Source organism: Myxocyprinus asiaticus, chromosome 47 (assembly GCF_019703515.2).
Source record: "Myxocyprinus asiaticus isolate MX2 ecotype Aquarium Trade chromosome 47, UBuf_Myxa_2, whole genome shotgun sequence".
NCBI classification, from domain to species: domain Eukaryota; kingdom Metazoa; phylum Chordata; class Actinopteri; order Cypriniformes; family Catostomidae; genus Myxocyprinus; species Myxocyprinus asiaticus.
In genome coordinates, this window is record NC_059390.1 from 9324484 (window position 1) to 9337738 (window position 13255).

Consider the following 13255-nt stretch of genomic DNA (forward strand, 5'->3'; position numbering starts at 1 on the left):
TAAAGATAATTTTCACAGCAGGCTAATTTTGGCAGCATTCAATGTTATGAATAGCCTCTATAGTGGTACCTATATTTGGACGCGTTCCAGAATGAGTTCAGGTATTATTTTGCCTTACATGCAATAGAATTGCCTCTCATTCTTTTTCTGAAGACTTGATACTGCATTGGGATGTGCAAAACTGCATAATTTCAAAATCTACTAGAACGGTTGGTTTCCTGAACGACTTGTGGACTAATTGGTCATAAGGAAGCCATGTACGATTAGACGGGTTTTGAGGTCACCTGACCCTGATCAGATTGTATTTCTCAGAGGTTGTTCACATAAGATGCATTCTTGTATTCAAAAACAGCTAGATGGTGTGCATCGAAATGGAACCGAATGCAGAGGTTTCGAGACACATTTTTACAAGTGAGGCTAATTTTGACTTTACACACTTTCTAAATGCAAGACCAGTGGCGGGATGCTAAAAAACTGCGTGATTTGCAATGCAAAAGGCAAAGATATTCCTCCTGTTCACGCACATCCCTGAAATTGTAAACCTATCTAATCTAATTTTAAACCAGATTTGCACATAGTATAAAACCAAGCTTTGTTCGCCTGGGGTACTTTAGTTCATTCAGGATAAAAAAGTTTGGCTTCTTCCATTGTATAAACTCAGTTTGATTCTGCCCTCGTTAAACAAATGCTCTTTAGATAGTTACAGTCTAAAACCAACTTTCATCTGCCTATCATTCGTCTTATTTGAACTATACGGGAATAAATGAAAAGAATCATTAAATATTCATACTAAATATGCAATAAATGAGTTATTGACTTTGGCACATGAGATCATAAATCATCACCATCTGTACAAGCTAGACTACTCAAGAGTTTGTTTTTCTTGAATTATATTTGTCATCTGACTTTTAATAGCTAGTAGGTAGACTTTGTTTAAGGAGTGGGTTGGGAAACTGCAAAGTTGTGTTGGTGACACCCTGCCTGCACGTACTTAGCTTTAGTTAATTTCCCACAATCCATCATTTATGACTCACCTGGATCACGCTGGAGTAAATATTGCTTTCTTCTGATGTAAAGTGGAGGGAGTATCCATTTACAGTCCTTTTATTTCAGACCCATCAGCCACGTGCACCTACTGTACGTCACTTTTGTACGTGCAAACCTGCACACAGACGTGAGGGTTTTGGGGGGAAACTGAATACGTTGGAGGGTGCAATTTATCTTCAGCCATCTCTCTTTCTCTTTAACTTCTGTCTGTTTATTCATATGCTACTGTTCATTTCCCTCCTAAAGCCAGAAGACTGGTCAGTACAACTCGTTTATACTTGGTCTAAACAAACTCCGGCTGTAATCCCATGATTTCACTGCAGTAAGAGTGTGCTCTGACTGACACACAAACCCTCCCTGTGTTCAGCCTCACAACAGATCATCTACTGTAGCTCAGTCACACATTTCTTTGTGTGTGTATTGCACATACTGTATATCTGATAAGATTTTCAAATGGAAACAATTCTTCTCTTCTGTCCTTTTGGAGTAATATCAGTGCAGAACATTTGATCGTTGGCCTGTGGATGTTTCTCTTGTTGATTTGTGTGTGTATGCATGTATTCTGATTTGTGTGGCAGTTCTTGGAAGACATCCCAGGAATTGTTTGTTTTATGGTGGGCCTGTTCATGGTTTTGTTTAGCTGATGAAAGGCCATAGTGCGCTGTTCGTTCTCCCTTGTCGTGGTGTGATGTAATCAAAATGACTTACACTGCTTTCTACTGTTTTGCTCCTGTTTCTGACTGAGCCGTCTTACCATTTAATTTCTGTTAACAACTACATGAAACCCGGCTTATGAATGTTGAAAGCAGCTATATATTACAAGTAGAAAAAATGTTTTATTTAAGGTACTTTACTAATTTCTTGCTTGAAAAACTACATTAAATGACATTCGCAAAATATTTTAGCTTTTGTAATGTGATATTTATTTATTTATTTATTTATTTATTTTTGGCAGATGCTATTTCCACCCTGGTGCAAATAATGGTATACGCTATTTACACCCTAGTGCAAATAGTGGCAGATATTATTTGCACCCCAACCCTGGTGCAAATAATGGAAGATACTAATTGCACCCTGGTGCAAATATTGTCAGAAACTATTGGCACCCATATTTAAATAAACCCCTATCCCTAAACCTAACCTTAACCTTACCTTAGAAAAAATAACCTTGGTTTTACTATAATAACCATGGTTTCACCATGGTATTTTTTTGTAAATTTACAGTAACCACAAAATTAACCATAGTTACTATATTAACAACATATTACTAGTACTTGACATTCACCGTGACCAAATCACGCAACAACATTTATATTCATTTTTATCTATTAATTTAAGTAGTATTAAATTAAATATTAAGAGTGGAATCAGGTAAATCGGATGGGAAAAAGAGTATAACAAAATGTGGATTCGAACAGCAATCGCTAGGACAACAGTACAAAATCACACACCGTCTTTACTCCTCACGCCACTGCAGCAACATCTGTTGTTTGGTTTGTCGTATATTTCTTTGGTTCGAACCAGACTATTGGGGTGCAAATAGCTGCACTGTGTGGCAGATGCTACTTACACCAGGGTGCAAATAGACACTCCATTTTTCTTTTTTTAGAAATGTTTTTAGAATAGGCATTCTCTCTCAGCTAATGCTGTTAATTATACAAGGACCTTTAAACTTGGTACATTTCGATAATGTTAATTTTTAAACATTTTGGTCGCATTTGAGCATTTTAAAAATTTACGTATTCCATGTATTCCAATAATAAATATGGTCTAAAAATACATTGTGACATGTTTTTTGTTTACATGCAATATTTGTACAAATATTTATATTGATAGGAAGAACAAGTGATAAAATGGTACTGTCTCTTTAAGAATAGCAGCAGTTCTGCAAGCATCTCACAGAAGAGTTTCAGTGGCTAATCCTAGATATTTTTAGGCACATAGTGTGACATTTGGTCACGGAGGCGAGTGATTACTGTAGAGAGATGTGTATAGAGTAAAAGATCGATCTTGGGATTTTAAGATTCGATATCGGAATTGCTGAAATGAATATCACGATTAATTGGAAAATCTGAATTTTTAACCAGCAGTTGTATGGATTTGATTGTATTGTGGATGTTCGGCTATGATATAATTGATAATATTATTTTTCATGCCCACACAGCTTAGGTTTTGTCAGCAAATATTAAAGTTGTTTCAGATGCAGAGAAAGTTACTACATTTGGATGAACGATTATGTAATTGTTCTTTAGAATAATTACATTGATAAATTGTGCACAACATTACATTAGTAACATTTATTATGAAAGTGAAAAGACTCCATTTTGATGACATACTACACAACTAATTGTCAGTCATCAGTGTAACAAATAAAACCTACAACTGTTGCAGTCTCAAAGACTTCTATGTTTGTACTACTTTGTAGGTCAGGAAGTCTGCATTATCAGTCTATTATGTCAAGTTACATTTTTGCCTAGAAAACAATGAATATGTAACTCATGAAGGATTATGGGGTTATCATGTCACATGTGCTGAGCTACTTACATTCCTGTGCTTTCATTTGTTCTTTGTTTGTTTCTTTTTACGTGTAGGAGGTAGTGAGGGTCAAGGGCGGATTCTCCAGCGTTTCCCAGAGAAAGACTGGGAAGATAACCCCTTTCCTCAAGGCATTGAACTGGTAAGCCATCACACACTTAGAATGAGATGCTATCCCAAATTTATTACCAATCTGAGATTGTGTGTAGTAATTTTCTGCATAAAAACGGAACATTTTGTTTGTTTGTCAGTGAAAATTGCACAGCACAGGTTTGTCAAGCAATACTGAACAGATCCAATAGTATTTGGATTTTATTTCATCTTTCTTGGAACTCTTTATACAGTATCAGCTTTAGGTAGTTATTTCTTTGTATTGTCCTTCTTTCAGTTCTGTCAGCCCAATGGATGGCAGCTGGTTCCTGAGAGAAAGCCTCCCTCATTCTTTGTGGCGGTTCTAACAGACATCAACTCTGAGCGGCATTACTGCGCCTGCTTCACCTTCTGGGAATCTGTGGAGAACCCACAGGTCAGTGCAGAACACGTGGAGATAAATAGAAAGAAGGGAAGAGAAGGGTTGCAGAGATATGAAGTGTGTGAGCGTAGGGAAGACGAATAAATAACAGGATGCAACAGGGTTGATGGGTGAAGTGATTTACGTGGATTGCGGTGATTGAGAAATTGCGTCTTACACTTAAACTCTACTAAACAGACTGAATAAAAAAATTATATGGAATTTGTTTTTATATTGGATGTCTGATAGTGCCTAAATTTAGGCTATTTTGGAGTATCAGCATTCAATGTACATTTTGGTGTGTGTGTGTGGCTACAGAAAGATGTGCCCAGTGAGGCTGATGAAGATGACAGTCCAGATGTTCTCCAGCCTGCTCAACTCTACGCTCCCAAAAGCTTGGTTCTGGTGTCCCGCCTGGACCACACAGAGGTCTTTAGGGTAAGACTCACAGATGCACACTAAGGTGCACATGCATAACTGAATCTTAAAAGTTTCGTCAAAGCTTTGGCCTAGTGGTTTGCAAAGACACGTTGAGCCACAGTGCTCATTAGGGAGATTCGAATTCAGACTGCGCCTTGTCCATATCCCATTCTCAAATAATTTCTTGCTCCATCTCTACTGTCTCTTTCTATACAATGTGGCAAAAAGCTTGAAGACAAAAAATAAAACAGTGATGCATGCAAGTAATCTGAGTATGCATTTGATGTTATAAGATCTCTTTTAAATGAGATCTTGTGTCTCTTTTCTATGCAGAACTGTTTGAGTCTCATCTACACGGTTCATGTGGATGGCCTCAACGTTCCCATGGAAACGGTGATCGGAAACCTTCTCACCTGCATCATTCCCATAGCTGGAGGCTCTCAGGTAAGAAATATGTCACAATCGCAGTCTATCGTGCTAGTTTGTGCCCTGGCTTGTAGTGTGCAGGGATGCAGTGCTTTAAAGGTGAAGTGTGAAATATCTGCATTAATAGTGGTATGCAACAGAATTGTACAAATAATGACTCTCAAACAAGTATCTAACCCTTACCAGGTAATCCTACCTCAAACTCACAACAGCACAGTGTTTTGATAGTGCCACAGTTTTTATACATTTCAGGGAAATCAATCGATTAATGGATTACTTATAGTTGTTTCTGCATATTATGCTTTGATTGGGAGGTATTTTTACAGTGGAAAGAAATACACACTTCAGCTATAATCTGAAATGGACCTCTTCAGATTTTTCTCCCTTTTCCTTTCTTTTTTTTTTTTTTTACTTCGACACAATTCTTCATTCGCTCTGGATGAATTGTGTATGTTTGCGTGTATGTGATAGGGTTTCTCTATAGGGATTCTTATCTGAGATTAAAGACACATTTGTAAATGGTGCTGTAATCCTGTGCATTGTGAGTAGTTTATGAAATCTGCTCTGTTCCGGATGTCCAGGATTGATCTGGTCTTAACCTTCATCTCTCTCTTCATCTGCCCCAGAATGTTTATGATCATGAGTGGTTTATATATACAGTAAATCTCACAAAGTTCAGCACATTTTCCCCACAATTCTCATTTACATAATGCTAAAAAGTCTCATTCTCACTAAAAAGAGTTTAGATTGATAATTCCCTTTTAAATTCTTATGATCAATAAGAAGAGTTTTAAGCCAGGTTTTCAAAGCTTCAATATACTAGTCTATGTATAATATGCCCATATGTGATGTATGTACTCATATAAATTCACATGAGGTTGATTGTGTTACAACGGAATGATTCCCCAGCTGAAGTTGAAACCAGACTCCTGTGTGTTCCAGATAAATGATCCCCCTCTTTGTAGTTTAACTGACCGGCTACTGGGTTGTTTCCAGGTAACATTTTCCTTATAGCTGCTTCAACCAATCAAACCATTTGTGATTCTTCCTGATAATCGAGCATCAAACTACGCTTTGATTTTTCTCAGTCATTTCGAAAGCACATCATCTCATGAGAATCAACAGTATTTCCTTTCTGGTTCTTTGGCTTTAATCAGATGCACTTGGGAATTGAAATCAGATAATTCATTTCCTTTTTTTTGGGTGATGGCTGATGGTTTCTCTTGTTTCTTCATTGTTTTTGTATGTCTCTGTGCACTGATAAACACTTAAGTATACTCTCACACACTCACACACGCACATACACACACAGAGGCTTATGAAGTCAGTGTTTGTGTCGTGGGTCTGGTTGCCGTGGACTGAACATATGGGCAGGGATGGTGGCAGATGGCGTCTAAGCAGGCTGCAGCGTCTATGAATGACGGCCTAGAAACGCACAATCGCTACTCCTATACAACACACTACGGATTCAGTGTGGTGTTTTGATTGTTTTGCAATCTGTGAGTGTTGTTTTTTTTGACAGTGTTAGTTTGAGGAATTGAAAAATAGGTTTACTATGCCCTTTCAGATATAGGCCACAATAGTGATGGCCCACTTTGTCTGTGGGTAAACTGAAGGACATATCTGAAGCTCCAGTAATTGTTCATCTAAAAAATTCAATTCTTTGAAATAAATTGTGCCATTATTTACTTAACCTTATGTCGTTCCAAACCTGATTGCTGTTGTTTATTCTTTGGAGACCAATATTTAAATTGTTATTCAGTGATGAGATCTTCATCTCCGTTGAAGCTCACCATTTTTTAATTCTGGATGTAAATGCAGGCTAGACACAAGATTTTCAGTGAACTTGCATTGTGGTCTATTTCTCACACAGTGGTATTTGTATGGCTTCAGACACTTTGAGTACAGTGCACAAATTGTATGGAGACTTAAGTGATACTTTTTTGTGCTTTTTTTGGTGATATTTGGAACAGCCATGGTCACAACGAGCAGTTGTTGTGCTTAAAAATTCTTCAAACTATTATTCTTTTGTGTTTCACTGAATAAAGAAAGTCAGACGTGTTTGGAACATAATGAGAGTGAGTAAATAATGACAGAATTTTCATTTTGGTGAACTGTTACTTTGGGGAGACTGAAATAATGAATGGTGTTGTGACTAGAGGCAAGAGTTTTGGCACGTAGTGTGTATTTGGAAGAAGTTGAGTCAGGTGTGACTTGATCAAGTGACAGCTTTTATGCTGCTGAAATTCTGAGAATCCAGTGTCTCGTGATTTATTGTGGACTTTCTGGAGGGCATGTTTTATTGTCCCTGACCCTAGGCCACAATGCCAAGTAAAACATGTCTGTTTGTTTTCCCAAGATAATCCATGCAAATATGTCCATATACCAGAAGTCATCGACGTGATATCAAATCTAGTGTTACGCAAGTCAGAAATTCCCATGCCTCACTTTCTGTTTCAACAAGTAATTCACCAGTTTATACAGCAGCCTTATTTTACATATTTCCTGTGACCCTTGCCCTACATGTTGTCTTACAGCTGTATTTTATCATCAAAACATTGTTTTCAACATTTTTCATTTTATTATGTATTTTTGCTCTTTTTGCTGTTTCTCGATTTTTAAAACATTTTTTTTTTACATTTTTTTAATGTCTCTCAATTTTGGTGTGTCTAACAGTTTGTTGTGATTATGTCTGTGTTTCTGTGTGTGCTTTTGTGCTGCTAATCTAGCCGGGCCAGGACGACAGAGAAGAGAGCTCGGTATGCCGAATTTGATTCCGTTCAGCCCTTTCTGTCACTGTCAATCCTGCTATCCCCTCTGTATTTTGTTCAACCAGTTAATACACACTCAACATCAGGGGAACCATTCTGATTATTTCAGACCAGTTTGAAATTTCTGATTAATGAAAACTGATACTGTTTCTGACTAACCCTTGCGCTATATGTGATGTATGAAAATGGTTTCCATTGTCACTCCTCTCCTGTTGCTGTGGCTGTTAGAAGCATGCGCTATGGTTTCCTTTAATAGCTGAAGACCAAGGTTGTGGTCTTGCAAATGTTGTGGTAGATAGCTGTCTTTTGGCCTGACATAATAGCTAAATAACAGCATTTTAAACTCTAAACGTTATCACTTCAAGTCGCTATGCTAATCTCTGTACTGTGAAGTCATTAGTGGGCGTTCTTACTGCTGTGGCTCTGAAGTTATTGGTGGACTGCACGTCTGCCCATATTTTTTGAAACACGACTTCTCTGGGAGGGTTTTTGCGGTTGTAGCGTGCTGACAATATTAAAGTTATAACTCTATGCGAAGTTACGGCTTTAAATTCATAACCTTTAAAACTGCTGCCATAGCCATCAAAGCTAGGGCTGAGCTCAAATATAGATTTTTCGATTAATTGTGATCTTCATTTAAACAATCCTGATTATCGTTTCCTAAAATCCCAAGACTGATTTTTACTTTAAAGTTTACTTATGATTTGGTTGTGTGGATTATTATATCTGATTAATAAATAGCAATTGAACTGCATAGTTTGGGGCCCTGTTGTTAATATTCAAAATTTAAATGTTCATAATGTACTAAGTTGGATGGTTCCCTGTATACTTTAAAGCAGTAGCTGAGAATTTGTTTCATATGTAAGCGAAATGGACATTAACTGAAATAAACCTTAATAAATCAGAAGCTAATCAAATTGTATCGGAATCGAATCGAATCAAGAGCTTGTGAATCAGAATCAAATCAAATCTGGAAATCTGTAGTGATACCCAGCCCTAATCAAAGCACCACTTTTAAAACAAATTCCTCGCCTTCACAGCAATGCATTTCAAAGACAATTCCTGTCAATATTTTTGTGCAATAAAAGGTTAAAGTTATTTAGCTTATATATCTGTTAGATACACAATTATAGGGCTGCACTTCACACCAGACATAACGCTGTCTGGTGAACCTGGCTAGACGAAGTTTTACTGAAGTTTTGTACATCCCTAATAATTACTTATCTCACAAACTGAAAGCATGATGTTAAGTTATCGCTGTGGATCTGCCATTTCACAAGTTCTTTTCTATAAGTGTTTGATTGCATCAAGCATTTGATGAGAGTGCGCAACATGCATGAGCTCTAGTCTTTGTCTAAACATGATATGTGCTGTGCCTGATGCCCTTTGTAACTGTGGCTGTTTGAAATGATTCCTGTTATGACATCACCTTCACTTTGCTGTCATTTTACAGTCGCTTCCTAACTTCCTGCCCTGACTTGACATTTCCTCTAAAACCTATTTCATTAATACCAATTGACTGACCTCACTTCTGCTTGAGTTCACTGAAAGGATGTGAAATCATATGTATAACTCCAAAAATGGGCATACATTACAATATGTGTTGGGTTTTATGAATATATCCAGACTAATCATAACTGCACAATGTGAATAATTCCCTTTCGCTTGTTGCTCACTGCTGATTATGGCTGAAGTAGTACATATAACTGTTATGTCTGAAATGAATACCCTAATCTCCTATTGTTTTCAGCTAATAATTTGTGTGATTCACTTCTGCTCTGCTAAAAAAATAAAACCCTGCTAAACCAGCCTATACTGGTTTAATGGCCAGGCTGATCTGATTTGCTGTTTTTAGAGGGGTTTTGAGCACATGTCAGCTAGTCAGGCAAACCAGCTAAAAACCAGCTTGGCCAGACTGGGAAACCAGCTAGGCCATCTTAAATCAGCTAAAATGAAAATGCAGCAAACAAATATTTATCTTCAATCTGAACATTGCTTTCTTTTTTAGCTTCATGGTTAATGTCACATAAAAGCACTGAATGTTACACTTTTTATACGTGGAAATAGACCTGAAATGTGCCAGTATGTTGTCCTCCTTTTGTACGGAAGCACTCTTTGCTCTTTGGTGCTATTTTAAATGGTGAATGGCTTCAGTTTAACCTCCTCCTTTAGCTCACTCCACGACCAGCCTGCCGTGCACACATTAATCTCCCCCATAATGCCGTAATGAAGATACTAGACAGTGCTTCTTTTTAAAAGCTGTACTCATTCTGTCTTTTTCTGTTATCATCCCCCAATCTCTCTTCCCCACCTCTTTATATTCACCTCTGTCTCTACATATCTGCACTGCTCTTTCTTTTCGCCCTTTCCTTTCTTTCTCTACAGAGGACCATAACCCTCGGTGCGGGCGACAGGCAGGTTATTCAGACGCCTTTAAACGACTCCCTCCCTGTGAGTGGTTGCAGTGTGGCCCAGCTTTTCAGACAGCTCGGTAAGCCAATCAGCAGCCGGCTTAGGTGCTAAACAGCAAATCAGCTTCATTAAAACAACAACAGTTGGTGTCAAGTGTCAGATGTGGACAGCGTAATCTCCACCTTGTTGTTACATAAATAAAGGAAGTAGTGGGGCTGATATTTTTAGGATCATCTTGCTCTCTCTGTCTCTCTGCAGGAATAGTGAATGTTCTCTGTATATTCTGTGCGGTTTTAACGGAGCACAAGATTCTGTTCCTCTCCAGCAGTTACCAGCGGCTAACAGACGCCTGCAGGGCCTTGCTGGCCATCATGTTCCCACTTAAATACAGGTAAAAGGGAATCTGTGTCTACTGATTTGTACCGAAAGCTCCTTCTGTGTTTTTACACCTCCCCTCCCCTTGCGAGTAATATTTTTCAATTTTTTGTAAGTGTTCATTAGGGTTGGGAACCAAGAGCTGGTTCTTATTCGGATCCAGTTCCATTTTTTCAAAAAATTAATGATTTTCATGACTTTCAATACAGATATCAGTTTTCGAACACTCATTCTTCCGCCAATGCGGACGGGACACAGTGCTAAAATACTCTGACAGTGTTTCCTGCACTACCATTCAGCGGCACTGAATCAGCAAAGTGAAACAAACAGAGTGTCCAGTGTAGTCTGATTCCTGAACAAATGACAGCTGTTTCTTTTGAATCTGCAGTGCGAAACAGTAGTGTAGCCCGATTCCCAAACGAATGACTTTTATAAGCCGGTTCTTTTGAATCGACAACATGTCCAGTGTAGCCTGAATCCCAAATGGACAACTCTTCTGAGCTGGTTCTTTTGAATCTACAGCATGAATCATACAACGCTACCAGTGTAGCCCGATTCCTGAGAGAATGACTATTATAAGCAGTTTTTTTTAATCAACAGTGTGATCAGTGTAGCCTGAATCCCGAATGAACAACTCTTTTGATCTGGTTCTTTTGAATCTACTGCACGAAATGTACAACGCTACCGGTGTAGCTCGATTCTCGAACGAATTACTCTTATCAGCCGGTTCTTTTGAATCAACTACATGACCAGTGCTGCCTGAATCCCAAATTAATGATTTTTCTGAGCTGGTTCTTTTGAATACAACATGAAACATACAACACGACCAGTGTAGCCCAGTTCCCGAACAAATGACTCTTATTAGCTGGTTCTTTTTTTACACTGCAAAACAGACCGTGCTACCTCCCGAGCAAATCACATTTATCTGACAGTTCTTTTTAGAGAATTAAAACATACTGATAAACATGCTAATAGAATCGTTAATGGAACCGGAATCGGTAAGAGAAATCAGAAGTGGAACAGTTAATTTCCTTACGGTACCCACCCCTATTTCTCATATTGATGCTGCTAATTCTTTTTTCTGTGGCTGATACCAGATGATAGCCATTATAATTCTGTACTGTTCGGTAGTTTGTTTTTAATCTACAGTCTAATTTTACATGCCACAAGTGACAACAGGCATCAAAACAACCATTCGTTTTTTTGTTACTTTTGTGGCATATGAGAAGATTATCACTTTTAAATTGAAAAATTAGGCCCTGAATAATTAGCTTTGGTTTAGTTTGCTTCCATATAATAGCCCAAATTGAGCCCAGACCGATGAAATAATAAAAGAAAGCTAATATTTGCCCATATCTTATCAGCCTATACATATATGGTCTATATACACACATGACCAGCTTAATTTCACTGCACACATCTCATCAACCCCCGGTCTTGCAGATTCACGCTTTACAACATCAGGAAAATCAGACCTTTCCTGTCTGAATATGCTACCCAGCTCCTGGTCCAAGCTCTGGTCATTTCAAGACTGGACTACTGCAGTGCTCTGTTGGCTGGCCTTCCAGCTAACACAATTAAGCCACTACAGATGGTCCAGAATGCAGCAGCGCGTCTTGTCTTCAATTAGCTAAAAAGGGCTCATGTCACCCCACTCTTGATTTCACTCCACTGGCTACCTGTAGCTGCCCGCATTAAATTCAAGGCTTTGACTCTGGCTTTCAGGACCGCCAATGGAACCGCACCCTCTTCAATTCACTTCTTCAGGTCTGTGCTCCAACTCACTCTCTGTGGTCTATGTTACCTTCTCAACATTCAAGAACCAGCTGAAAACACATCGGTTCCGCAAGCACTTAACCAACCCACACTAATTGCACTTACCACTGCACTTAACATGCACTTAATGTACCAAAATAAATAAATGAATAAATAAATTCCTTGTCTGTCTCTTTCTTCTGTGGTTGCATCTTTACTTCTCCAGCCACTGTGAGAACTGGGAGTCCTATACTGCAGATGTTGTTAAACTTTGTATGACAGATTGCTTGCTATGTGTCTCATTTATAAGTCACTTTGGATAAAAGCGTCTGCTAAATGACTAAATGTAAATGTAACTATGGTGACCATTATACAGTTTTGTACGCCCCTATTAAAATTGTAATATTTCGGCTAATTTGATCATGCTTTAGCTACCAATAAGAGTGTAATACTCTCTGCTCTGTTTAACCACAGTCCGCATTATTTCCCATGTCTTCATTTCATCTCCAGTTTTACATATGTTCCCATCTTACCGGGAAAGCTGCTGGAGGTGCTCAGCACTCCAACGCCCTTCATTATCGGAGTCAACTCCCACTTCTGCTTGGAGACTCAAGAGCTGGTAAGAGATGTTTCCTCCCTTTTCTCAATATTGTACAGTATATTCATCACCCCGCTGAGCGTATTCAGACCCATCAGATAAGGTTTAGTCTGATTTTTGACATAAGTACATTGTTACATGAAATTATGTGTAACGGGATATGCTGTTCCATGCTGTCCAAAAACATGGGATCAGATGTAGGTTTGGAAAACATGTACACTGATACATGTTACATGTAACGTGATTGGGAAGGTTTGTCAAACAAAAGGTCTATATGTTGTGTAATGTAGTGCACCAGACAACAAATATATACGTATGCAGATATAAATATGAATTGCTTAAAGGTCATGTGGTAATTACATAATATGACAGGCTCCTTGTGCTTTGATTTGCTTTTGATTTCAA

At 38.3% G+C, this 13255-nt stretch overlaps 1 protein-coding gene across 1 annotated transcript in view; it reads left to right on the forward strand.

Annotated features, from left to right (window-relative positions):
• Positions 1-13255, forward strand: part of LOC127436642 (myotubularin-related protein 5-like) — a 78211-nt gene that overhangs the window by 30449 nt on the left and 34507 nt on the right. The window contains exons 2-8 of the mRNA XM_051690902.1: positions 3639-3724; positions 3971-4108; positions 4412-4531; positions 4847-4957; positions 10096-10201; positions 10381-10513; positions 12763-12871. Coding sequence (XP_051546862.1) covers positions 3639-3724; positions 3971-4108; positions 4412-4531; positions 4847-4957; positions 10096-10201; positions 10381-10513; positions 12763-12871 — 803 coding nt within the window. The remainder of the gene's footprint in view (positions 1-3638; positions 3725-3970; positions 4109-4411; positions 4532-4846; positions 4958-10095; positions 10202-10380; positions 10514-12762; positions 12872-13255) is intronic.